A 27,673-nucleotide genomic window follows, 5' to 3' on the forward strand; every position below is an offset into this window, starting at 1 on the left:
AGAGATGGGTCCTGGTGAACAAACTGTTCGGAATGTGGGCAAGCTGGGGGGAACCATACTGAAGCCACAGTCTAACAAGACGCCTGCCCACGCCCTGCATCGCGGGCCCTGGGATGGTCTGCCTGTGCGCCGGTCCTGGCTGCACCCAGGTACTCAGGACACAGCTGTGGCAGCAAGAGCGGCAGCTTCAGGTGGGCAGTGAGGCGCCGGCTGAGCTGAATGATGAGGGGGGCACCTGCTGTTGGCTAAGAGGCTGAGCCCACACAGGGACTCCAGCCAGAAGCATCGGTAGCCAGTCACTGATGCAGGCCTGGAGTCGGCGTGTCACAGCAGCAGGAGAAGAGACGCACGCGAGCTGTAAGGCGTGCACTTGGCTTGGAGCACGCCCTCTGGTCAATGCTGGGCGCCACGGCCACCACAGGGTGCGGAAGCTACTTCAGCGGCTCATCCTACACAACTGCTCACTCAGTAAGCAGTGGGGTGCCAGGAACGCAAAGCTCACAGCCAAATGGGACACCGAGAGGTTTAAAGCACAGGATGGGTGGGTGCCCTATGACAGACGGGCCTTAACTGAGACTGAGGACCCCGAGATGCCACTACACAAACATCTCCATTGTGCTAGAAGACACGACATCCTATATGCCACTGAGAAGAGGCCATCCACCGGGACAGACGCCTGCACCCCCAACACACGGAACACAGGCTACAAAGTGCCGAATCAACCCAAGAGGCGCTTTCTCCCACATGAGCCCGGCCTTGAGTCCAGCCAGCTGGTGTAGACTGGCTGGCATTCTAGAGACAAGTCAAGGTGTCCTTTTGTTCCCGTTCTTCTTCCCCCAGTTACCCTCACGTCTGGCAGGTCACAGAATGTGGCTCCTGCCTGACGTCTCAGCGTTCAGGGGGCTGGGGACTGGTTTGTTTTCTGTACTGTTCTTCGGCACACTGTGGCAAGTCCAGAAGCAGTCTCCTAGAGATACAACTTGGGAGTGCTGGGAGGTGACACTCATGCCATTAGAAGGGACCTCAGACTGCAGCCCCTACAAGTCCCCTGAGTCCCCAGCATTTCACGTGAAAGTCAACAGAGTAAGAAATCAGGGAGGTCAGCGTTAGCGACTCCGAACCCGCCGGTGGCACCCAAGAGTGCCTACAGCTCTCGGAGGCAGAACTCTCCACCAAGCTCACACGAGACGAAGGTAAAGCCAGAACGCCGACTCCCTCGTTAACGGAGACATGCCTGACGAGAGCAGCTTCTTCGGAAGCAGCTGTAAGTGCAAAGCCCAGTCAGTCCTGGGAGGTGGACTTGTCTGGAATCAGAACTCAGAGTCTAATCCATCTCCCAAACTGGATTTTCTCTGGCTGTGGGACCAGGACCCGGGGAATCTGCAGGCCCGACCCACCCCTCCCTTGGGCAGTGATGGCCCCCGCAGTGTTTGTGGCTAATCCCATGTCAAAAATTCCCAGTCAAGACGTGTGGCCCGCCAGCCTCAGGTGGCTTTGGATGTCTAGGCACCGATCTGGAGGGCTGACTGTAAAGCGAACTCTCAAGCGTTCAACCTTCCATAGTTCCTGCATTGTCTCAAATACTGAAAACAGGTTTGCACACAAGTACAGGAACTGGATAAACTTGAATAAATGGAACGAGGGGGCAGGGTGCAGAATTCTGAACTTCATTCCTTTGGAATTTTATTTAGAGATGTTATTTTTGGACTTTATTAAACAACTAATTTGGTCCTGTTTGCTACGGGGCCTGCATTCAGTGACCCCGACATCCCCATATCTATCAGATGAGAGAAGCCAGTTCTAGGAGCAACGTTCTGGACCCAGTACAGTGATCCTCCCTTGACTCTATGGATTGATTCCCCACAAACTCCGAGGGGCCCCTAAACTTTGAATGAAAATGACCCTGAATCATCTTGTTTTTAGACATTTCACTTAGATTTGATTTTTAATCGACAGTTATGAAGTGAACTGATTTTGTCCAGGGTAAGCTGCCTTCTGACCAGAACATGAGCCCTGCATTGTAGACAGACACTCCTGGAAATGAAAGCGGAGAGAAACTTACTTTGCCAATGTTTGTGTTGTCCAGGGCCGCATCCACTTCATCTAAAACGAAGAATGGAGCCGGCCGAAAACTAGAGGGAACACGACAAGTAAGTGACAACTTTCTGTCCATTTTACAAGATGGAGGAGAGGGATGACAGTATTCAGGATGAATCCACACATCCTTTTGGACACTTGTCTAGGTCACCAGTAGGCTCCGTGTTGCTAAGCCCAGTGCTCACGGCTCAGTGCCACTGCATCCACAGGAGCTCTGCAGGCGGGACCTGGGGCGCCCCCACCTGCTCCCAGGTATTAAGGATGCCGGTGGACTCCCCCTGCCTTATGCACTGCTCCCTCCCAGTCCTATCTGCCAACTCCTAACTATTTAACACTGCAGTGCCCGGCAGGAGCGGGGCACTCCTCTATCTGACGAGCCCCCTTGTTGAGTTCATCTGGTCTTAAATACCACCACGTGTGGATGGCTCCCACACTTCCAGTGATAGTTCTGATTTCTCTCCTGAACTCTTGCCTCACACATCCACCAGCTTACTCAACAATTCACATCACGGGTGTCTAATAAATAGCTCAAACTCATCCAAAATCAAACTCCTCACCTACCCCTGCAAACCTACCCCCTCCCACGGTCTCCACCCCAGTTAACCGCAGCTCATCACTCTAGCTGGTTAGGCCAAGTCATCCGACTCCTTCCTCACACCCCACGCTTGTCTGCTCAACCCTCTGCCCTCACCCTGGCCCAGCCCGTCACTATCTTTCACCTTGATGGCTACAGTAGTTTCCTAACCCCAGCCTGCTACTGTTGCACACCATCCATTCTCTGCAGGTGCCAGGCGCACTCTGGCCTCAGGGCCTTTGCACCTGCCAGTCTTCACTAACACTCTTCCCTTAGCTTCCACATCGCTGCTCCCTGAATCCCTTCCTGTCTCTGCTCCATGTTCCCTTCTCAGTGAGGCCTCCCAATGGCTCGTTAATGCAGCCAACCCTCCCCTGCTACTATCTCCATTCCCACTTCCATTTTCTTCTCTACAGCATTTGCTATTTCTCATAATCTCCACGTTGGAGACTTTGTTTGCTAATATACCTTATTTATCATCTGTCTTCCCCACCTAGAATGAACTATTGGGGGCAGGGATTTTTGGATCACTGCTCTCTCTCCAATGCCTACAATAGCACTCGACACACAGTAAATATTTAGTGAATATCCACCGAATAAGTAAATGGAGGGGCTGACACTTAGAAATAGTCTTCTTCTGGTAAGATTTACTCAACACAGGCTCATGTTGAGATCCATGCTCCTGCTTTTCCCCAAATCTCTCTGCATTAAGGGGACTTTCTTTTTCTTTTCTGTAATGACACATTCCTTTTCCTTCTTGAGACTAGTAAGAATCAGCTGTACAACTTGTATGTCAATCTTCCTGATCATGAAAATAGAGGCAGAATCCTCCACAGCATAGGTCTTCATCTCTGCGCTGAATGTGAACGTTAACTGCCTTAACTTTAGCTAACTTTTTCTTCATTTATTTTACAAACAGTGTCACCATTATCAGTAGAAATGAGGAGGTTAAACATTTTTTTCAGAATAAATGCTTAACATTCTTTACTAAATAGCAGATCTCTGAATATGGACTAGGAAAATAATATACAAGGTGGGGTATTTTTGTTTTATTTGGGTTGGTTGTTATTGTTTTTTGGCAATTCTGATGTCACGTCTTGCCCTTCCAAATATTTACTTTTCTTTTTTCTTTTCTCTAAAGCTGAAATATTAGTAGGTCCTGATAATAACAGAAATTGAATAAAAATCTGTTGAAGACTGAATTCTCTCTTAGATTTGCTGTCTCAGTTGTTACAGACATAAACATAGACTGAACTGTCTGGCTAAAGAAAACTGTTCTGTATCACATACTAATGCTAAATGCAGCTAAAGACGGGTGACTGACAGAACTCCGCAGGCGGCTCCCTGGGCTCTGCCCTGATGCTCAGCCCAGAGCCCCGTGACCTACCTGTGCACTGCGAAGAGCAGAGCCAGTGCTGCCACACACTTTTCTCCCCCTGACAAGTTGTCCATCGGCATGAACCGTTTGCCTGGGGCCACACAGTTGTAGCTAATTCCCTCCAAGTAAGGCTCTTCTGGGTTCTCTGCGCTAAGAAATGCCTGAAACACGTGTTATTTATTTAGCAATATCAAAAAAGCAATTAGTGAATTTCAACTTGGATTTGCAAGAGTTTAACTGCAAACTATTCTATTGGTTAGGTTGTCCTCCATTTTTATGGGAAAATACCAATGCCTGTAAAGAATGTATTTAGCTCCACATGTAATCACGACAACAGGGTTGTCTGGGTGGGGTGGAGAGGAAAACACTGTAACATCCATACAGGATCAGGCCTTCCCACCAGACTGCCACTCAAGCCTCAGCAGTACCGTGTTTCCCTGAAAATAAGACCTAGCCCAGGGGTATCAAAACTGCGGCCCGCGGGCCAACTGCTGTCTGTAATCCATTGTTAATTGGCCCGCAGCAACTTCCAAAAATATATTTAGTTTACTTAAATAAACCAGGTGAGGCAATACGTACTTCACCTCGAGTGAGCGGCCCGGATGTTTGTGTATTTTACCACATACAGCCCTTGGTAAAAAATGTTGAAAAAAGTTTTGACACCCCTGAGTCCTAGCCGGACAATCAGCTCTAGTGCGTCTTTCAGAGCAAAAATTAATATAAGACCTGGTCTTATTTTACTGTAAGGCCCAGTCTTTATAATATAATATGATATATGATATGATATGATATATGATATAAGACCAGGTCTTATATTTTTGCTCTAAAAGACGGGTTAGAGCTGATTGTCTGGCTAGGTCTTATTTTTGGGGAAACGCGGTACATGCTGCAGTCTTAAAAGTTAGTCTTCATTCAATTATCATTGGTCCATTTGTAAACCAATGTCATCGGTCCATTGGTTACTGAAACCTGTTATGGGCCATGTCCTTAGATACAGTGATGTGTCCTGCCCTCAAGGAGTTAATGAGTCTTTCTCAGTCTTACTTTACTGAAAACACATTGTTTTTGGTTGAAATCCTAAATGTCTGCTGTGGGATCACTGTCAGTAACCAAAGAACACCATGGACAGAGCAAAAGCAGGTATCAGACCTGATCCACATCTTAATCCCACACTGTTCCCCAGGACGTGCTATGGATACTGCCGATGGGCTGCGGTGTGTACAGAGACCACATGCAGAGGGCACAGCTGGGGGTGAATCCTGCCTTTAGTTCTTTCCCTCTCCTTTGCTACTTAGGTCAGCTCCCCAGGCCCCAGACCAACCATTTCCCAAGATCCTCTACTTTACCTTACCTTCACCCCACTGGCAGGTCTACAAAATCAAATTAGTACCAGACAACAGAACTTCAGAACTAAAAAGAACTTGGACACCCAATGATATGACCCACTCGTTTCTCAGATGAAGAAACAGGGCCAGAGAGACGTGGACTGGTCCAGCCTGGCCGGGGGCGCATGAGTGGGCCTCAGACACAGATCACGATGATAATCAAGCTCATGGGCTGACTCCGCCCCATCAGTGAGTCACTCAAATGATGTCGTGGGCATTTATTTCCCACCAGGAAAAACGCCGCCAATAATGCAAAGTTCCCACTAATATTTGGGGGTGAACGATACATACTTGGGCACTGTTGTTTCTGCAGAGCTTCTTGTAGATTTGATCAATTGAGACTGAGATGTGCTCAAAACACTGGCTGAAAAGATCATATCTCCTCTTTTTCACCTGTTCAAACTCTTGCCTACAAATTCTGGCTTCCTTTCTGCTGGCCTCAAAAGCTAAGAGAGAATCAATGTACTTTATTTTAGAAACCACTGAAGGGCTTCTCTTATTTCAACTTTAAAGCATAAAATATTTTTAAACTTGCATTTTGAGTTTGGTTGTCTTGAGTAAAATCTACATTTAAAATACCTTAATTAGTATTAATTCCATGAACAGTTGTTGAGTCATTTTTCTGGTAGGGCTAATTTTTAAATAATGATGACAAGTTCTAATAGAGTATCTAACTCTATTAGATACTATTAGGCTGATATGAAAAAATATAATGTGTTCTAAAATAACCAATAAATCTGTTTTTAAATTAAAGCAGAACACTTTTCAAAAAGGAAGCAATCAGTGATTCAGTATGGAAAGTACACAGTAGTATAAGACAACAAAGAAAAACATATAATAAAAACAAAGGCACGATCCAAGGGGGCTGCTGAGTCGTACAGAAATGGAAACCCAAGCGCCCAAATGTGCCCCTGCTAACAAGTGAGCTCAGTCTCACCATCGGTCAACTCCTGAAACTTGTCTCGGACGGTCTGCAGGTTCTCCAGGGCTCTCAGGTTGGGGGCCGCGGTCTTCAGCAGGACTTCTTCTTGGGACGCCACTTGTTGCAGAAGGAGTCTAAGGTGGGCCTCGATTTCTTTATCGGACTGTAGAGCCTGTCATTGGACAGGACGGCAGTGGTCAGCATGCCTTAGATCTAAGTGCTGAGGGGTCAGGCGCAGGCCCTGGACCTGCCCCCCATCCCCTCCCTCACAGACCCCTCGGAGTCTGGTGCAGTCGGTGCTTCCCAGTCGGCTGCGCTCTGTCCTGGCTCTCGTGTTACAGATGCCGCTCTCTTGGGATGCGCATAACCTCCCTGTTTCTTAATCTGGCTAAAAACAATTCATAGATCACCTTTATTCACTCATTCACTAAAAGGTATTGATCCTCTACCATGTATCGGACACTGACGGTTCAGTATGAAACCGTCCTGTCCTCGCCCTTCGGGAGCTCACAGGGACAGCAGACATACACTGAAAACCCTCTAGCAGGCAGGCAGGCAGGGGTGTGACAGGGCAGGGAGGGGACATCCAAGCCTTCATGAGGGGTGACTGGCACTGCCTCGAGAGAGGAGGGAGGGAGGGCACAGCTGGGGCAGCCATGACCTTCCAGGAGAGTTTTCCTGACCTCCCAGAAGGGCTTAATTAATATACGACAAAGGTGACATTTTGACTCATTGGGAAAAGATTTGAAAAATGTTGAGTAAATTGGTTAACTTAGGTACCTTTTTAAAAAACAGGTTTTTATCTCATACCATACACTAAAATTTCAGATGAATTAAACAGGTAAATGAAAACAAAAGAAAACGATCAACAGGAAGAAAATATTTATAAATATTTACTCAGTAATAAGGGGGAGGACTTTCTAAATACGAAAGCACCAAGTAGACTTCCAATTGCCTAAACATTCCACAAACACAATCAAAGAGCCTAACAAATCTAACAACTACACTGAGAACATATGAAATGAAAAGATGTGGGGGGTCCTGCTACTTGGCATCCATTCCATTTCTTCCTTTCTAACAGCCCATGTTTGGCCATGGGTCCCGTGGGGGGGGGGAGCGGCCTGCTTGGTCTAAGACTAAGTCCCCCCCACCCAACAGTGATTGGTCAGGAATGAACATGTGACCCAATTCAGGCCACTGAGATGAGGAGACAATTGCTGGAACCTTGTAGGAAAAGCCTTCCTCAGTCTTAAGAACAGCGCCACTACCAAAGGCCTCTATCTTCTCTGAAGGCTGTGGTTGTGTGGCTGGAAAGCCGACAATGGCTCCAGTCATTTTCCCTCCAGGGAGCAGGAGCCTCAGGACAAAGCCCCAGCACACAGAGCGCATGCCTAGAGCCAGCGGGAGCTCGGAACTAAAGAGGCCATGACCCTGGATTCTAGGTTGTTGCTCTGCAGCTGTGCAGGACTGTTGGCTCCTAGGGGACCACACTGGGACAATGACAGGGCACATGCAGGACGCTGGAGTATGTTGGCTACTTTTGTCTATTGCAGGACTTTTCAAAGACTTTACTGTTCATCATGAATCTCCAAGAAGGGGACAGCATTTCAAAAAACTGGCTGAGCATAGAAACTTCTCTGGAGAGACATTTCATGGTACTAGTGTTCTGCAAAACACACAGTGAGAAATGCTGATATAAACATTAAAAAAGTAACCTATCTATATTATTTCCACAAAAACCATTAGGAAATCTACTTTTCCCCCTGAACTTATGCTGTATGGTCTAAAAATTATTCTGCAGCATTTAAATATTTAATATTACCGTGAGTTAGTCAAAAACAATCGCAATCTTTCAATTACCTTCAAGTCCTCTCTTAGAGAGCTGTAGTCTACCTCAATGGCTTCTTCTTTTTCATATATGTCAACTGTTGCCTGGGTACTTTCTGCTTCAGTTCCCAACTGGAAAACATATGAAACGCTTTCCTCATTATCCGAAACGCGATCTACTCATCCGTCTGCCCCAAGCCCACCGGCTGATTTCCACCTTGCGCAGATTAAAAGTTGACCTGCAAGGCCATGGGTGTCTGGTCCCAGCCATCTGGCCCTGTCACCCCTTTAACTTCATTCTGTGCCAGGCTGCGCTGCACTCACTCTGCTCCAGCCGCGAACAGCACGGGCACATCCAGCCAGGCAGGGCCAGCACTGCCCTCTGCCTGGACAACCTGCCCCAGAAGGCCCGTATCACTCTCTCTCTCACGTCCTCAACTTACCGGCGCCCTTCTCTCAGGCCACCCACGGCCTGGCCATCTGACACTGCAAACCCCCCAGCAACACTCCACTCTCTCTCCTGCTTTAGTTTTTCTTTAGCCTGTGTCACCACCAAACACATGACATTTTATCTGTTTGCCATTGTGTTTGTGTGCCTGTGTCTCCCCCTGTACAATGTGAAGGGAGGGGTTTCTGGCAGCTGCACGCACTGTGATGTTCTCAGCACTTCGTGCAGCCACTGGCAACATGTATTGTAGTTTTAACATGTGCTGCTCTGTGCATGAGGGAAGGACCAGGAAGGAGGCCACAGAAATAAATGACACCTACGCAGCTGTCATGCAGGATGGCTGTCAGTGTAATGCGGATCCCAAACCAAGACTCACAAAGTAAGAGAGAAGAAAATCTTTGTCACTCACTCCTTTCTAGATATTCTCTGATAAACAAACTCAATGAAACAACTTTTGGAATTATGTCTACATGTCATGTAATAGATGTGTATGTTAAGACAGTTCAAATACAAGTGGAACTTGGATATAAAATGTAATCTGAATCCCCCAATCGCTCAATCCCCGTCTCCTGATTCGCTGTCATGTTTTCTATGACACTTCTGAGTCACCTGGGGCCTCACTACTCAGAGCATGGTCAGCGGCCTGGTAACAGCGGGACGCCCCCGGGAGCCGTGAGAATGGCAGACTTGTGGCAACCAGCGCCTGGGAGGCTTCATGCTCACAGACTGATGTGGGGACTAGTGATCTAGTCTCTCCCACAACAGAAGAATCTTCTGTGAGAACCCTGGCAGGTGCAGGTAACTCACCCTCTGTCTGAACACCTCCAGTGGAAGGGCAATCTCCAGTTGTACCTCACAAGTGTAAGACAGTCAGTCCTATAACAACTGTTGTAAGATGACTAGTTCTACCCGGTGATCCCTGTTCAGCCCTCCCGAGGCCTTTTATACCTTATGCCTTTATCGAGTATCTCGTACGGCATCCTCATCACATGGCCACACGAGATGTGCTGACAAAATCCCAGTCAGGGTCGCACCATCGGAGGCCATCTATCTTTCTAGTAGCAAGTGCTCCTGAGCAGAAAAATTCTGACTCTGTGGCCTCCACACCCAACCCCAGGATCTCCTCAGGACCAGAAAAACCAAGCGTGATCCTTCTGCTGAGACAGGACCGCCTTCCACGGGAGGAGGAGAACCATATCCCCAAGCCTTCTCTTCCCAGCCCGACATGGGCTGGGCCTCTTCCCTCTCCTGGACACTTTACTCTTAAAAAGTATCATGCTTTAAAAGGTGACTGCAATATTCCTGTGTGGCCTGAGCAGCACAAAGTGGAATAAAACGCCCACTTTTTCCTTTTAGATAATAATTCAGTATTAGTCTACCTGCCTTGAAACACCCCTCCAGGAATATGAGTCTTTCAAGCTAATAAAGAAGGAAATAACTTCCCATTCCTGGTGGGCATGTTCAGAATAAGTGAAGGTTTGCCAGCTGACAGAGCTAGGACGACGACATCCATGTAGACGTCAGTCAGGAAGACTGCTGCCGCCTCTCCCCTCATCTAACACACCTTTTCTAAATTCACATCGCCTTTTAAACAGCCAGATGGATGAAAGATGGACGGCCTCTAGTGGTGAGTCCCTGACTGGGATTTCTCGTTCTTTCTGTAGTACACTGAATATTGTTTTTCTGCTCTCACCTACGTCTGCCATTACCAGACATCCCGTTCCCTCTGCACCCGTGAGAATGGACACGTGACCCAGAATGAGCCCGAGTTCTTCCCCAGGATGTTTCTGAGAGAGGTCAGGAAATACTTCTTTTTCCCCTCTGGTCAAAGCTACTGATTTCTCGTCAGTATCTCTCTACAGGTAAGAAACTGTGGTCCATCCCATGGGCTAAAAGGACCTGGATTAGCAAGAGAGAGGAGAGAATGGCCCGGAATGCCTGGTGCTCTGGAGTGATGATGGTTCGGGCCTTTTCCATCCTAGGAGGAGGAGATGTCTTCTCTGCCCCTAACAGGGCTTCAGAACAAGGGGAAGGACCTGCAGCGCTGGGATGCCACTAAGCAGCACAGGGCATTCCAGTAAGTTCCACACCACCGCACTTATTTTAGAATCGCTTGCTAGAATACCTCCACTTCAAGGATGTCATCCAGTGACCCCACCAAAAGAGTTATTTCAATGTCTTGGACTTTGCAATCAAGCAGCATATTATGCTTCTCCAGCCGTTTCTGTTCCAGAGACGACTGAATGATTACAACTTCTTTTTGCCATTTTTTCACTTCCCTGTAAATACACAGATACGAAAAAGCGATTATACTTTACTTACTAGGTAAAGTTGCATCAAAGAAGAAAAATACGTTATAAACTTACATGAAAAAAATGATTTTTTCCTATGTGTGCTGTAAGATCTAGAGTGATCTCACTGATGCTTGTAATTTAAACTTGAACACTCCTGAGAAGGGAGGTGAATCTGATTAGTTAATCTAAGGGAGAACTGAATATTTAACAATGAGTACTGTTACTTCAGTCAGGCTAACAGCAATACAGTGCTTTCCTACTTTATTTTTAAATTTGTACAGTTTTTCAAGCTGCATTTCTCTCTCAATATAAGTTCTACGTTTTAGGACCTCAAACCAAGAGTCTTAGTAAGAGAAATGTCTAACTAAGTAAGTCATTACACAAAACAGTCCGAAATTTTTTTCCTACCTCAACTACTAATATAATGCCTTCTATCTGAGATGAGGGCTTGGGGGTTTTACCAGCTGAAACAATGTAGGATTTTAAAGAGGAACTAGAAACAGAACCAAAAAAATAAAATAAAATACATTTGAAATTATATGGTTTTCAAGAATATGATGACAGAGATGTAGTTGTTTAAGCTTAAAAAAAAAAATCAACAGTAAACAAACTTTCATTGCACCCAAAAATCTAAGACACAAAACGTTCTGACTGTATCTTGAAACACTCAAGGTCTTTGAACAGTGAGGGAAATTGTGACACGCCAAGAGGCTGAGCACAAACAGTACATTTCCTGTGCTCACTTTTGCTCTGCCAATCTTCCAGGAAAGCAGACGTTATGTGGTGCCACGAGCCAGTCGATTCTAAGTGTGACCGTCATCATCAAGGCGAATGCCCGTGCTTATCGTGTGCCAGCTACTGCTCTAAGTACCACAGAAACAGTCACTCACTTAACCCCTCCCACTCTTCTATGAGGCTGGCACTATTACACACCCGTGTCACTACTGAGGAAATGCCGGCATGGTTCTTCAGTAGCAGAGCTGGGACGTGGAGCCATGTAGGCACAGCCCTCACTGCAAAGCCGACAAGAGGGAGACTGGACAACAGGAAGATCCCAGTGTCAGGAGGAGTTCAGGGCAAGGGACCACGTCTACACAGGTCCATGTTGTCACCGCCAAAAAGAACTGTTCACTCTAAAGAACCAGCCACCTGTCTTGGTTTTCCTCCAAATTAGAAGGCTCGAAAGGTGTGATGTGGGACCAAAAGCAACAAAGGACACACATTCAAATAAACCTTCCTGTAATCCATGTGAAATTGAGCTAAACATCTGTAAAACTCTGTGTATGGTCTTTGAAATGGACCGAGTTCTCAATTACCTGTCCACAGCCAAAAGCTTCTTCCGCTCCTCTTCTATCTGAGCTTGCACTTTCTCAGCATTGGCATTCTGAGCGCGAAATGTGTCCTGCAGTTGCTGCCTCTTCGCCATAAGCTCATCCACAACTTGCAGACAATCTTCTTCAGCCTGAGTGGAGAGGATGTGCACTGTAGATTCACCATCTTTTACATTAATAAGGTCAATCACCCATCTTCTCATCAGTGAAGCCAAACCAGCCATTCCAAGACAAACCCGTACCCTGGGAGCTGCCTCAAGCTCTCTCCTGGCCTTTGACTCACGCCCACTGCACTCACCTCGGAAACTGGCCATCTCTGCCTGCCTGTCCTTCACTTTGGATACCTCCACCTGACTTCTGTTCTTGCTACTATGACCTCGTAAGTAGCCCACTAAACAGACACCTTCCAGCCTGGACCTTTTTGACAGCTTTCACCACTTTCTCCCTCCTGAACCTCCGGGGGATGTCACCCCCTCTGGCTCTCTTCATAACTGATACGCGCTCTCCTCCCAGCATTCCATTCTTGCTCCACTGCGCTTCACTGCCTGCCTCTCTGCCCGAGATGCTCAACCTTTCACATATGGTTTCCACCCACCCCCATGAACCGGCCTTGACTTCTCCCGGTCTGTGTACTCTTTAACCACCTGCTGGAAACTGCTGTCTAGATGTCACATAGGCAATCGAAGCTGCACAGGTCCAGAATTTTCTCTCCTTAACCTGCTCTGCCCAAGTCAGCATGAGTCGTCTGTGGCAGCCCCCTACCTCCTCTCCCACTTCAACCTCCAGCAACTCGTGTGGCTGTGTCGATTTTACTTCAAGCCTTTCTCCACCTGCCCCCACCCGCGGCAGTAGCACTTCAGGAGTACAACAAACGTTATTCAATGAACGAAGTCATCACTTCAATGGCGGGGCTTCAGTACCCCCTTAATTACCTTCTTTAGGTTATCAATGTCTTCTGTGCCTTTCTGGACAGTTTCTTTTAATGTGTTGATATTGTTTAGTTTCTTCTTTAATTGATTGCGACTATACTCGAGTTGAATATTAAGCCGAGTTTTTTGTTTCTCAAATTCTAATCTAGTGTAATAAAGTCAAACATTACAACTGGTAAACATAGTCCTTCAATTCTTTCTTTTTTCTGTTTATTATGGAAATTTTCAAACCAATACAAAAGCAGAAGGGCTACTACAATGAATTCCCATAGAGCCACCCCCTAACTTTAACAACTACCAATTCAGGTCAATCTTGTTTTACCCACCACCCCCCTCACTCACCACGCCTTCCCACCACTGGATTATCTGAAGCAAATTTCAGACATCATGTAATTTCATTTGTAAGTATTTTCGTATGTATCTCTGAAAGGGAAGGGACTTTTAATACATAACCATAAGCTATTATAGATAAAAAGGATAACTCCTTAAATATCAAATTGCTGTCATTGCCAAATTTCCTAAGTCTCAGTATTTTTTTCTAAACTGATTTGCTTGAACCAGGATCCATAGATTGCATATGGGTATGTTCCTTACGTCTTTTATAATCTATAGATTCCCCTTTTCCTTTTCATTCACAATTTATGTGTTTATTCTTATGTACTGAGTCAATCTTTCCAAACAGTGCTCCTTCACAAACTCCAACCTGGGCGTTCCTTCCTCATATACTTCCCACTCTGCCAGCTTCATAATCTCCTCTAAAGAAGTCATCCAGTATAACTGTAGCCCCTCTTTTCCACCCTGTCTCCCTCACATATCCTGCTAACAGAATCATTCGTTCAACATTTTAAGCAGTAATGGTATCAGATATTGTGCTAGGTACCATTAGATACCACTGGTTCAAACACAACAAAACAACAGTAATGATCAAAACAAAGAGAAGTGTCATTTTACTCACGTCAGCTGAATGACTGAGGCACGTAAAACTACTGTCCTATTTAACAGAGAATTAAGATCATGCCCAGCGCTACCCGCATAGAAGTGGTGGAGCCAGCGTGACACATTCCGCAAGGACAACAGAAGCCCTGCTCTTACCGCTGACCACACTGCCTGTAGGCGCGGTCAAGAACAAACCCCTGAGGGACTCGTTTCTGCTGCGGGAGGCAGACACAGGCTGCGTGTGGGTGAAACACTTCTTCACGTGGCTTCGGGACGTCACACTCCTCTGGCTTGCCTCTCCCTCACTTGCTGCTCCTTCAATGGTTCCTTCACATCTCCTCCACTTGTTAACATGGCCTGGGATCCCCTTTCTGTCTACATTCATCCCCTTGGTGATCTTATCCAGTCACATGACTGTACGTATCCTCTGTATGCCAACAATCCCCAAATGGATTCTTCTAGCCCCGTCCTCTCCCACGAACTCCTCACTTCTATAGTCAGCTGCCTACTCTACATCTCTAATTCATGGCAGAGACATCCAAGGAGACATAATAGAAAAGCTACCGAAAGTAACAGGGGGGTTTGGCAAAGTTATCAGATGTTAGATCAATCGAAAATTCCATAGTATTTTTCTACATTAGAAGACAACTAGAAAAATATAAAAATAGATAACTACTCATAAGAAAAAGAAATTAAAATATCCAGGAATTAATAAAAACACACAGATCTCTATGGAAAAAAACTTTAAAATTCTAATAAAGAATAAGATAATTAGAATAAATGAAAAGACATTCTATCTTTTCAGATGAGAGGATGTAGTATTTTGAAGATGTTCTCCCCAAATAAACCTATAAATCCAATACAATAGCAATCAGAATTCCAGGTGGATTTTATGAGAAGCTCAGTAAAAAGTGATTGGCAGGATTCTTTAGAAACAAAACCTACTGAAGTTCAAACAGACTTCAGAACAAAGAATATGACAGGGGTAAAGAGGGGCATCTTATGGGGCGGCCGGTGGCTCAGATGGTTAGAACGCGAGCTCTCAACAACAAGGCTGCCGGTTCAATGCAAGTAAAGATTGAAAAATGGTGACTGGACTTTGAGCTGAGCTGTGCCTTCTACAACTAGATTGAAGGACGACTTGGAGCTGATGGGCCCTGGAGAAACACACTGTTCCCCAACATTGCCCAATAAAATTAAAAAAAAAAAAAAGAGGGGCATTTTATGATAAACGGATTAATTCAGCAGAGATATAACAATCCCAAATATGTATCCCTTATCATGAGGCTTTAAGATACACGGAGTAAAAACTGACAGAGGCTGGAAGGAGAAACGGACTGATCCGGAAGCGCACCTGCGGCACTCCTCTCGGCGTGACTGCCGAACAACCAGACAGAATCAGCAAGTACACGGAAGGCCGCCGTCATACCAACCTAACTGCCACCCAGAGAGCACCCCACCCAACAGCAGACTGTACATTCTTGGTAAGTGCACACGGAACATTTCCTTTTAAGATAGAATGCACGCTGTGCCCTCAAACAAGCCTCAATTTAAAATGACTGAAATAAAGTAGAATGCATTCCTTACCACAGTAGAATTAAAATAAAACTCAGTAACAGAAAAATATCTGAATCCCCCAACCCTTGATATCTGTTCAACTAAACAACATGCTTTTAAACACCCCATGGGTCATAGGAAGTCACAAGGGATATCAGAAAATATTTTGAACAGAATGATAATGAAAATACAACATACCAGAAGTAGTGGGATATAGCTTACGCAGTACTGACAGGGAAATATACACCTTGAAATGCTCATATTAGAAAAGTCTAAAATGCATAATATAAGCTTCTATCTTAAAAGCTAGAAAAAGAAGAGTAAAGTAAACCCAAAGTAAGTAAAAGGAAGGAAATAATAAAATAATAAAAGTTAGGAGCAGAAATCAACAATATAGAAACAAACAAAACATAGAAAATCAACGAAGCCAAGAACTGGCTTAGAAGGATCAATAAAGACACTGCTAGCTAGACATCAAGAAGAAAGGAGACAAATCACCAATATCAGGAATGAAAGCGGGGACACTGGTATAGGTCCTACAGACATTAAAAAGGATAAAAGGGAATATTATTAATGATTTTGTTAAGTTTGACAACTGGATGAAATACATAAATTCCTTGAAAGACACAAACTACCAAAGCTCACTCACAAAAGATGATATCCTTAATAGCCCTACATCTACTAAGGAAACTAAATTTGTAATTAAAAACCTTTCCACAAAGAAAGGTGGGTGGCCTCAGTGGTTTCACTGGCAAATTTTACCCAACATTTAGGAAAGAAATAATATAATTCTACAGAAATCCTTCATCAAGAAAAGAAAACCCAGAACAATTCTTAACTCATTTTATGGGTCTGGCATTGCCCTGATACAAAACTGTGACAAAGACATTGGAAAAAAAGAAAACTATACACCAATATACTCATGAATATAGATGAAAAAAATCATTAACAAAATTTTAGCAAATCCAATCCAAAATATTTGAAAAGGATAATACATAACCAAGTAGGGCTCATCCCAGGTATGCAAAGTTGGTTTAACATTCTAAACTCAACCAATGTAATTTACCATATTAATAAACAAAAAAACCCAACCATACAATCTTTCAATAGATGGCAGAAGAAGTACTGACAAAATTCAACACTCACGATAAAAAATTTCAGCAGACTAAAAACAGAAGGGAACTTCTTTAACCTGCTAAAGGGTACACTGAAGCTAATATATGTAACTGTGAAAGATTGCATTGCTTTGCCCCTAAGGCTGAGACTAAGGAAGGATGTCTGTGCTCACCACTTTTATTTATTCAACATTGTATTGTAGGCCCTAGCTAGTGCAACAGCAAAGAAATAAAAGCCATACTAATTGGAAAGGAAGAAACAAAAAATTTTAATTCACTGACAATATGATCATTTAATGTAAAAAATCCTAAGGAATTTACAAAACTTATAAATTTATAAGTTTAGCAAAGTTGCAGGATACAAGGTCAGTTTACAAAAACCAATTTTATTTCAATTTAGGACCAACCATCAATTTGAAGTTGTTAATTAAAAACAATTCCATTTACAATATCATAAAGATATGAAGTACTTAGGAATAAACTGATTGTCACTTCTGATTTTCTTCAGGGTGTTTTGCAATGCAAAAAATTTTTATTTCTATATATTCCATTTTATCAAGTTTTTCTTTTATGGCTTCTGGGGTTTATGTCCTACTGAAAAATCTTCCCTAATCTGAGATTATTTTTAAAAATTCTCTTACGACTTATTCTAGTGTTTTGATGCCTTCCTTTTATTTACATTAAAATCTTTGATTTAGGTGGAATTAATCTGAGTCTAAGGAATGACATAGAGGTCCCAGAACATTTTTCCTAGGTTGCTAACCCCAACATAAGTTAATGAAAAGTGTGTATTTTCTCCACTGATAAGAAATGCCACCTTTCACTCAAGTCAAATTTCCCTTCTAGATCTGAGTATATTTCTGGATTCTGTATGTGAGCCAGTACCTCAGGATTTTAATTAATATAGCTTTATACTGTATTTTAAAATCTTGGATTTCTAGTTCTTTCTCATTACCTTTTTCAGATTTTTTCTTGGCTAAGTCTAGATGTGAACTCTAGAATCAGCTTATCTAGTTAAAAATAAATCTTGTCCATACATGTACTGAGATATTTAAATTACAGATTAAATTAGGGAGAACCAACCTTTTTTTAATATTGAGTCTTCCTATGAAAAAACTAGTATGTCTTTCCTTTTTATTCAAGTTTCTGTTCAGTCTCAATTAAAGGTTTCTTTATATATTGCTTTCACATTTAGTAAGTTTATTTCTAAGTACTAAGTATTTTACTTTTTTTCCTCTCTAATGTAACTGGGATATTTTCTCCCAATATACTGTCTCCCTGGTAGTTTGTATACAGAAAGGCTATACATTTTAAGTATTTTTATATTAATTTTTAATAAAAATTCACATTAATATTTGTATTGTTACATTATTGAATCCTTTTCTTGTTTCTAATAGTTTTTATTTGTTCTCTAGGAATTACTAGATATGTATCATACAACCTGCAAATAGTGAAAAATTTACCTCCTCCCTTCAAAATTTTTATACCTTATATATTGACTAGTACCTTCAGAAGAATGTTAGAGAACAGAGGTGATACTGAACATACTTCTCATTTCCAATTTTACTAGGAACACTTCTAGTGTTACTCCATCAAAACACGATGCTCATTTAGAATGAGACATATTTGCGCAAATCACAGGTATCTAACTACTCACATTTTAAGTTTTTAATAAAAAATGGATGCTGAATTTTGTCCAGAGTTTTTCATCAAGTATAGAGTTGATTTTTCTCCTCTATGGCAAATTACAGCAATAATTCCTGATCCCAAGCCATCCTTTGATTTCTTGTATGAAGGTCACTAGGTAACAGCATATTGTTTAGCTGTTGTTGCACTGCTTATTTCTATTTCACCTTATTTTATTCGGTTATTTGTAGGTGAAATTGATTTATAATTTATTATACGTGTATGTATGTACCTTTCTGGATTTTGGCATCAATATTGTTTATTTCATAAAAAAATGTGTTTCTTCCTCTTCTATACTGTGAAGCAATTTAAATATTGAAGATTTGTTTAAATATTTAATGTTGAAGTTTCCTGCACCTTTAAAGTTTGCTGAGATGATTCATCTGTGAAACCATATGTGCCTGGTGAATTTGGGGATGAGAGTGGGTAGAAGCTTTTTTACTTTCACTATGGTAACTCGCCTCCTTAGATTTTTCTATCTTGGTAATACATTATTTCTCAAAAATGGTCAATTTTATCTACTTACATAAATATTTACAGAGAACTAATAAATCAGTGTCTTTTAATAATTACAATGTAATCATGTCCCCATTCTCTTATTTTGTACATTTCTGTTTTCTCTCCAAAAAATTATGAAATTGGACAATCAGGGCTCTTCCCTGCCCAGTGATCTTTCTATGAGGCCACATCCAGAGATTCTGAGGTCCTACAGACATTTCCTCTTTGCAGCACGTGCTACATGTCAGCCTCTGGGCCAGACAATGGCCTCCCAGACCTGTACAGGAGCCCTGTTCTGTACAACATCTCCCGTTGTACTTGTTGCAGCATTTTGTATTACTGGAAGCTTATGAGTGGGCAAGAACTTTCTATCCCTTCTGAGACCATGAGGGCATGCTAAAACCAGCCACATAAATTAAATTCTCTTAAATAAGACATGACTGCTTCAGTCACAGCCCGCCTTCACAACCAATCAGCCTGAGGGTCAACCCCTCCTGCTCACGTGCAAACAACAACCAAGGTTCAACTATAACAGGAGGGCACACACAACCCACACAAGGGACACACCTAGAGCACCTGGCTCAGGTGACCAGAAAGACTGCACCACTGGGCCCTACAGCACACCTACTACATAAGACCACTCTACCAAGAGTGGGAAACATAGTGGCCCTACCTAGTACATAGAAACAAACGCAGGGAGGCAGCCAAAATGGGGAAACAAAGAAACATGTCTCAAATACATGAACAAGGAATTGAAAACCTATTTGAACAAATAATGATGGAAAACTTCTCTAACCTGACGAAGGAAATAGACATACAAGCCCAGGAAGCAGAGTCCCAAACAAGATGAACCCCTAGAGGCTCACACCAAGACACAGCATAATTAAACTGCCAAAGGTTAAAGACAAAGAGAGAATCTTAAAAGCAGAAAGAAAAAAGCAGTTACCTACCTACAAGGGAGCTCCCATAAAACTGTCAGCTGGTTTCTCAACAGAAACTTTCCAGGCCAGAGGGGATTGGCACGAAATATTCTAAATGGTGAAAAGCAAGGGCCTACAACCAAGATTACTCTACCCAGTGAAGCCATCATTTAGAATCGAAGGACAGATAAAGAGCTGCCCAGGCAAGGAAAAGCTAAAGGAGTTCATCACCACCAAACCAGTATCACAAGAAATGTTAAAGGGATTTCTTTCAGACAAAGAAGAAGAAAAAAGATAAAAAATATGAATAATAAAATGGCAATAACTATATATTTATCAACAATTACTTTAAATAAAAATGGATTAAATGCTCCAATCAAAAGATAGGGTGGCTGAATGGATAAGAAAACAAGACCCTCACATAAGATTCCTACAAGAAAAGAGACTCATTTCAGATCAAAAAGACATACAAAGACAGAAAGTAAAGGGATGGAAAAAGATTTCATGCAAATGAAAACAAGCAAACAAAAAAGCTGAAGTAGCAGAACTTATACCAGACAAAATAGACTTTAAAACAAAATATAACAAGAGACAAAGAAGGACCCAGTAATCCCAATTCTGGGTACTCATCTGAAGAAACTCAAAATGCTATTTCGAGGGGACGTGTGCATCCGTATGTTCATTGCAGCATTGTTTACAATGGCCAAGATGTGGAGGCAGCCTGGGTGTCCATCAATGGATGAATGGATAAAGAGGTGGTACATATATACTACTGGAATATTACTCAGCCATGAAAAAGAATGAAATCTTGCCATCTGCAATAACATGGATGGAACTAGAGGGTACTGTGCTGAGTAGAGTAAGTCAGAGAAAGACAAATGCCATATGATTTCACTTCTATGTGGAATCTAAAAACCAACAAACAAAACAGAAACAAACTCATAGAAACAGAGAACATTTTGATGGTTACCAGATTGGAGGGGGTTGGGGGAATGGATGAAAAAGGTGAATAGATTAAGAAGTACAAATTGGTAATTACAAAATAGTCATGGGGATGTCAAGTACAGCATAAGGGATGTAGTCAATAATATATATATGTGGAATCTAGAGAACAGGATAAGCGATTGACTAAACAAAACAGAAATAAGCTCATAGATACAGAGAATATTTTGACGATTGCTGGATTGGAGGGGGATGGGTAAAGGGGGAAGGTATAAATTCGTAGTTAAAAAAAAGTTATGCAGATGTGTAGTATAGCATGGGGAATATAGTCGGTAGTATTGTAATAACTATTTATGTCAGAACTAGTACTGGATATATCAGGGTGATCATTCCGTAAGTTATATATCCATCTAATCACTCGGGTGCTATACACCTGAAACTAATATAATATTGTATGTCAACTATAATTAAAAAATAAAAAATACTTTAAAGATTATGAAATAAAAGAATTAGGTCTCTATAAGAATATGAATGTCTACTTGCTATTTCATGATGAACTAAAATAAAGACCCTCAGGCATAATTCCCTTAAATTATGAAATAATTGTTACATTTATATATGTGTAAATTGCTTACTGACATTTTTAATAAAAATACCTTTTTTGATCAATTTCTTGTTGTTGTTTAACATGTTTTTGCTCAAATTCACGAATATTTTCCACTCCAATTTCTTCACAGAAGTGTTGGAAAATATCATCTTCAACCTTTTAAATTATTTCAAAATAATTGGTTTAATAATTAATTTTAAGAAAGTATATAAACAATGCTTAAATCTAAGATTTTCCCAACAAGATTTTCCAGTATGAGGACCCAAACGAATCCCAACAAGCATTACTGAACTCTGAGGGGCCAGTGCTTTCTCATTAGCTCCATACACTATACTCCTGTCTTCAAATTTCTCATTCTAAAAATTAAATAAGAAAGCTCAGAATTGGTTTTATTAAGAGTTTTGGCTTTATGAAATGTTTAATACAAAACTGGAAGCATTTCAAACACATCAGCCACACCAATATATAATATTTTACATAACCAAATAAAATATTCTTTGTATGAGGAAACTACAGTGTCTTAGGCAGTATAAAGCCAAGAGGACTGGAGCAGAGAATTAAGACTCAAAAAGATTTTGAAAAACTAGAATGAGCCAAATCCGACAAAATAACATTTAACCTCAATATTTTTAAAGCCCTGCATTTATGTACAATTATAGGATAAACAAGACCTATTTTTTAAACAGTAGGACATGTTAAAAACTTTCCAATTTAAGTTGAATAGAGATTAAATATTCATGTGCTATGACTGATGCAATAGTAAGCGATAATCTACGTAAGTAGATAATCCAAACCATAGAAAGTTGCTTGTGCAGAGCTCCATGGTACTCTGTACTGGTCAGACAGTATTGGACATCATGCTTTGTTCTGGGCTCTGACAAATAATGGAGCACCCAGAAGATGGTTATCAGGACTGTTCTTAACTCCATGGTAAATGTAAATGATTAAGGAATTAGGGGTACTTAAGCTGGAATAGAGATAATTAAGGAGCTACATAAATGTGGTTTCAAATCGTGTGATAAAAGGTACAACTAAAAGCATGGGAGGAAATTACTGAGTGATGGTGTGACAAACAACTAAGGAGTAAAGTAAGCAACAGTGGAATGAATTAAACCAGAAAGTTCCTGTCACTTTATAAGCAGAGGCTAGATGGCCAAATTTTTGCTGCCCCAGAGTCAAGCACTGTGCCTGGCAAATATAATAAGTGTTCCAGAAATAATTACTGAGTGAATAACTAATCTCACAAGATAACCCAAATGACAAAGTTCTTTCTCTACTGTTAAGGGAAGTGGGAGAAAGAAAGAGGCTGTAACGTTTACAAAGAACAAGCAGTGGATGGAGAGCAGAAGAGAGTACGCACTGGTCATTGTCTCTTGAGATACAATAACAGTGGTTCTCAAAAGACACAAGAAAATTAATTTGGCAAACCCATAAAACTTAGCACTTATCCTACTTTGCTTTAGCACATACTCAAGGACCCTACATGTGGCATCTGGTGTAGAACTGCATTCTATCTGTCATTTAATAACAAATACATCATTCATTACCTTATTTATTTTTTCTTGAAATCCTTCAATTCTTTTTTGCCGTTCTTGGATTCCTTCACTCAACATGGTACATTGCGACTCAATATTTAGTAGTTCACTTTGTAACTGAGATTGTTCCTAATTACAAAGAGAAAAAATTTCTTTTTTAACGTGGCTGTTTTAGTTTTATATAATGAAGCTGAAAACGTGATAGGTATCTTTTAGAATAAAAAGGGAATCCATGAGATAAGGTAAGTTCAGGCACAATTGTATGATAAGATTAACAACCATAAAAATCAAGTTAACTAAAAGACTGTCGTATAATCTCAATCATGGGGTAAAGTGTTAAATTACATGGTGCTATATACATGTAATTCCTGAAATTCTAGGTTCTGGTTCTAATTTCCATAAAACTGTATGTAAGTCTGTGTTACCCGGTAGAGAGCAGCAAGGTGCTTCTTTTTAATCATCTCTAGTTCACTTTGCGTATATTTCAGTCGTGTCTGAGTTCCTTGTAGCAGAGTCTGTATTTGTTTCAAATCTGCTTCCTTGCGAAGCATCTTCATTAAATCCTAAAGAAGAAAATAAAATGAGAATATTTTACAATAGAAAAGCACTTTCACTTTTCAAATTCGCCGATGCTTTACAGCTAACCACCATTCACACTCTGTCTTCCCTTCTTCTGGTCAATTAAGTACCTAAGCCATCCGGAATGACCAAGATGTCATAGGGCATCCTCAAACACTGAACACACTTCCTAACAGGAAACAGTTAGGCAATGAAAACTGAGGACTGGGGTGTGTTTCACCCACAGCACACAAATGGGGTCGTAGGATAAATGCTGCCTCGCTTTTAGCACAGCCTCATCCATTCCCTTCTCTTCACCCATCCTATTGCTCAACCAAATGAACTCCTTAGTATATGTTCTTCTGTATTTTTACTCCAAGTGCTTACATGAACACATGTGTACATTCACCTATATATGTTGTTTTTTGTCTTCTTTTACAAATTTAGAATCATACTGCACATGCTTTTCTGCCTCCAGTTTCTCAGTTACTCACAAAAGTCAACTGATAAAGCTGTCAATTCATTTTTAATGGCTGCATATTCCAGTGTGACTATCAAAACTATTCGACTATTCTCGAAATAATGGGCATTTACTTTGTTTCCAGGTTTTTGTCACCACAAACAATACTGCAACAACATGCGTGTATGCATACCCTGAAGTCCTGGAGTTTTTATTTCCATGCAATAGATTCCCCAGGGTGAGATCGATGGGTCAAAGGTATTGATGTGTTTATTTTAATAGCTGGTGCTGATAGCTCTCCCAAAGGCTGTAACAATTCACATTTCTATAAATAATGTATGAGCACGTTTCTTTACATCTCCACCTGCATATTTATTTTTTCCAAGTCTTATTGATAGGTATGAAGTAATCTTAATTTAATTAGTATTCCCCTGAGTACTATATTCTCTATTGAGCATTTCTGATGTTTACTAGCTATATGGATTTCTTCTTTCTCTGAACTGCCTAATAGTATCCTTTGCCCAGATGTTTCTATGTCTTTTCTTTCACGTCAATTTGTAAAAAAAGTTCTTTGACAGTATAGAAACTACAATCTTTATTTTAAAGTAAAAAAAATGTATACAATGGCTTTTATCCTCATTTAAAAAATTTTTTGAACTCGTTTTTAATCTCTCTGGAATTTATTTTTATATGTTATGCGGGACACAAAATTACTTCCTCTAAATGTGCCAATACATTTATTGGGCAATATATCCTTTCCCCACCAAGCCAAAACATTTTGTTCTATACTAAATTGTCAAATATACTGGGTCCTATTTCTGGAATTCCTAACCTGCTTCATTAACCTGTCCATTCCTATGCAAATACTATATCAACTTGACTACAGCGGCTTTTCATTCTATAAGCTGGCAGGAGGCCTACCTCACTTTCTTTTGTCACATATTTTTTTTGACTAGTTTCAGGAAATTCTTCATTTGTAATGGCCAGAAGATCATTTATCAAATTAAAAATCCTTGGTAGTATTTTAATTAAAATTGTATTCAAGTTATATATTAATTGGAAGACTTCTAACCCAAGAATATAGTATGTTTTTTCCTTTAAGTTGTTTTATGTCCTTCACTAAGTTGTTTTCTAAAAATAGTACTGTACCTTTACATTTATTTCTATTGTGGAAATAAATGGAAAAATATTTTTCCATTTTTACATGCTTTTTGACAGTATAGAGGAAAACTAGTTTTATTTATGCAGCCCTTGCATTATCTTATTAAATCTAGTAGTTTTTAAACTACCATCTTATTATCAGCAAAAAGTGAGTTTTTCTCTTTTCAATGATTTATACAAATTGCTTCATTTTGTGCCTAACTGTACTTACTACAACTTCCAAGACCACGTTAAATAATAATGGTAATAGCAGATATCTCTACTTCCTGATTTCAACTAAAATGGTTTTAATGTTTAACCATTTAAGCAATTATGTGTCAGTTTGGGGTATGAGCTATTTATTTAAATGATTTCTACCAATTACTTTTACTTAGTGCTTTAATTAGGACTAGCTGCTGAACTTTACCAAATGCCTTTCTACTTCTACACAGGCTCATCAGAATTTTCTCCCGCTGTTCGTTTGTTCAAGTAATGGGTTATGTTGATTGGCCTCTTATTGAAACACTCATGTAGTCTTGGAATAAATCCTGTTCAGTCTGGTGTATTTTTATTTCACCACATTGCTGAATTCTCTATACTGATATTTAATTTAGAAATCACGCATTTCTATTCACAAGGGAAGACCTATAGTATCTTTATATTTGATATTAAAGTTATACTAACTTTATAAAATAAACTTGCAAGTTTCCATCTTTTCCTATGATCTAGATTAGCTTAAATAACATGAGAATTATATCAGATAGAACTCAGCTATAAGCCCTTCTGGTCCCACAGTCTTTTTTTTTTTTAATTGTGGCTAAAATATACATCAAATTTACCATTTTTAAGGGAAGAGTTCAACAGTGTGTAAGCACATTCCCAGTGTTGTGCAACCAATCTCCACAACTCTTCATCTTGCAAAACTGAAACTCTATACCCATTAACAACTCCCCATTCTCCTATCCCCTGAAATCCTGGCTACCACCATTCTACTTTGTCTCTATGAATTTGATAACTCTGGGAACCTCATCTAGGTGGAATTATACAGTATATGTCTTTTTGTGACTGGCTTATTTCATGTAGCGTAAGGTATTCAAGGTTCACCTATATTGTAGCATGTGTTAGAATTTCCTTCCTTTTTAAGACCAAAAAATATTCCACTGTATGTATAGACTACATTTTGTTTATCCATTCACCTGCTGATGGACACATGGTGTCATGTAGGGTCTCTCCCTGCACGAGAACGCAGGACATGGTGAGCCCAAAAGGAACACCCACGGAGCCATAGATAGGGGAGTCATACCACTATATTCTCGCTGGCGGCTGGGTCGGAGACACAGGAAGCAGAAGCCACAAGAACCACAATTTGCAGTCCGCTTCTCTGCCAACCAACCAACCATTAGCTACCCCCTAACGTAGCCACGGCAGGTATATTAGTGGCTAACGGTTAACCAGTACCAGCTGATGGCCACCCAGCCACAGCCGCTGGCCATCTGATTACAGCTGATGGCCATCTAATAACCGAGCCAGCACCTTTCCAAGTGAGGCCGAGAGCCTGGAAACTGCTCTCTGGGACTCTGTCCCCACACATGGGTTGCTTCTACTTTTTGGCTATTGTGGATAATGCTGTCATGAACATGGGCGTACAAGTATCTCTTCCAGACCTGGCATTCAATTCCTTGGCGTATATACCCAGAAGCGGAATTGCTACATCATATGGTAATTCTATTTAAAATGTTTTGAGTAGCCACCATACTGTTTTCCATAGCTGCTGTACTGGTTTAAGTGGTAGATCACTCAACTAATGGTGGCTTTAAAAATGTGGATGTATTTTTCTCACACAAAAGCTGTCTAGGGTGCATCAACTTGCAGCTTCTTAGTACAATGATTTTTATCCTCATGCTTGCAGTCACTTGGTGCAAGATTGCTGTTTTCTCTCTAGGTTTCTTAACTAAGTTCCAGTCGGGAAGAAGAAAATGTAAAAGGGACCACCAACACTGCCATTTATAGCTTCAAAACTGTCACATGGCCACCACTAGCTAAAGCACACTAGAAATTAAGTTGTTTAGTTTTTATGATTCTATAATAGAGACAAGCAAGGAAAACGTGTGGCTGTCTGCCTAACTTTTCAAATATCCCACTTTCTGGTCAATCTTGATAATTTACATTTTTCTGAAAATCATTTCTTCCAGACTTTCAATTTTTTTTTTTTTTTTTTACTATATAGTTATTTGCTTGTAAGATTCTCTTAAAATTATTTTAATTTTCTCATGCCTGTTCTGTGTGTTTACTGCTAACTTTTCTTCCCTCCATTAGAGTTGCAAAGAGTTTTTATCTATCTGATTAGTCTTTTCAAAAGAACCAGCTTTTATATTCACCTTTTTTTCATTTTGCATTGTTTTCTATTTAATTTCAGCTTTATAAAATTCCATTACAGTTTTTGTTGTTTATTTTGTGGTTGTCCTTTTAATTTGCTAAAGTAATAAATTCCCTTATAGTTCATCTTCTTTAATAACGAAGGTACCTTCAGAATA

At 41.1% G+C, this 27,673-nt stretch overlaps 2 protein-coding genes across 17 annotated transcripts in view; one reads left to right on the plus strand and one right to left on the minus strand.

The window, feature by feature from the left end:
* The window catches only part of FAM118A (family with sequence similarity 118 member A), a 40,718-nt gene extending 27,353 nt beyond the window's left edge, over positions 1 to 13,365 (plus strand). For 2 of the 15 annotated variants that reach the window (XR_012494185.1, XR_012494174.1), the window contains 5 exons: positions 2,087 to 2,150; positions 6,412 to 6,495; positions 7,910 to 9,429; positions 10,227 to 10,708; positions 11,691 to 13,365. Coding sequence is in view for 2 of the 15 variants with exons in the window: in XM_074326548.1 (XP_074182649.1) it covers positions 2,087 to 2,136 (50 nt within the window). In the remaining 13 variants the exon portion in view is untranslated. Of the gene's footprint in view, positions 1 to 2,086; positions 3,874 to 6,411; positions 9,430 to 10,226; positions 10,709 to 11,690 lie in introns of those variants that run through there. The other 13 variants (XR_012494173.1, XR_012494183.1, XR_012494179.1 and 10 more) reach the window with 12 other exon arrangements.
* The window catches only part of SMC1B (structural maintenance of chromosomes 1B), a 57,324-nt gene that overhangs the window by 2,167 nt on the left and 27,484 nt on the right, over positions 1 to 27,673 (minus strand). Inside the window, exons 13-23 of one of the 2 annotated variants that reach the window (XM_019739238.2) lie at positions 23,407 to 23,544; positions 22,994 to 23,110; positions 21,496 to 21,602; positions 13,189 to 13,330; positions 12,242 to 12,387; positions 10,757 to 10,910; positions 8,217 to 8,315; positions 6,372 to 6,528; positions 5,726 to 5,880; positions 4,059 to 4,210; positions 2,063 to 2,132 (exon numbers count right to left, since the gene is read on the minus strand). In XM_019739238.2, the coding sequence (XP_019594797.2) occupies positions 2,063 to 2,132; positions 4,059 to 4,210; positions 5,726 to 5,880; positions 6,372 to 6,528; positions 8,217 to 8,315; positions 10,757 to 10,910; positions 12,242 to 12,387; positions 13,189 to 13,330; positions 21,496 to 21,602; positions 22,994 to 23,110; positions 23,407 to 23,544 (1,437 nt within the window). The remainder of the gene's footprint in view (positions 1 to 2,062; positions 2,133 to 4,058; positions 4,211 to 5,725; positions 5,881 to 6,371; positions 6,529 to 8,216; positions 8,316 to 10,756; positions 10,911 to 12,241; positions 12,388 to 13,188; positions 13,331 to 21,495; positions 21,603 to 22,993; positions 23,111 to 23,406; positions 23,545 to 27,673) is intronic. The other variant, XM_019739239.2, reaches the window with a different exon arrangement.

Source organism: Rhinolophus sinicus, linkage group LG02, assembly GCF_036562045.2.
Source record: "Rhinolophus sinicus isolate RSC01 linkage group LG02, ASM3656204v1, whole genome shotgun sequence".
NCBI classification, from domain to species: Eukaryota; Metazoa; Chordata; class Mammalia; order Chiroptera; family Rhinolophidae; genus Rhinolophus; species Rhinolophus sinicus.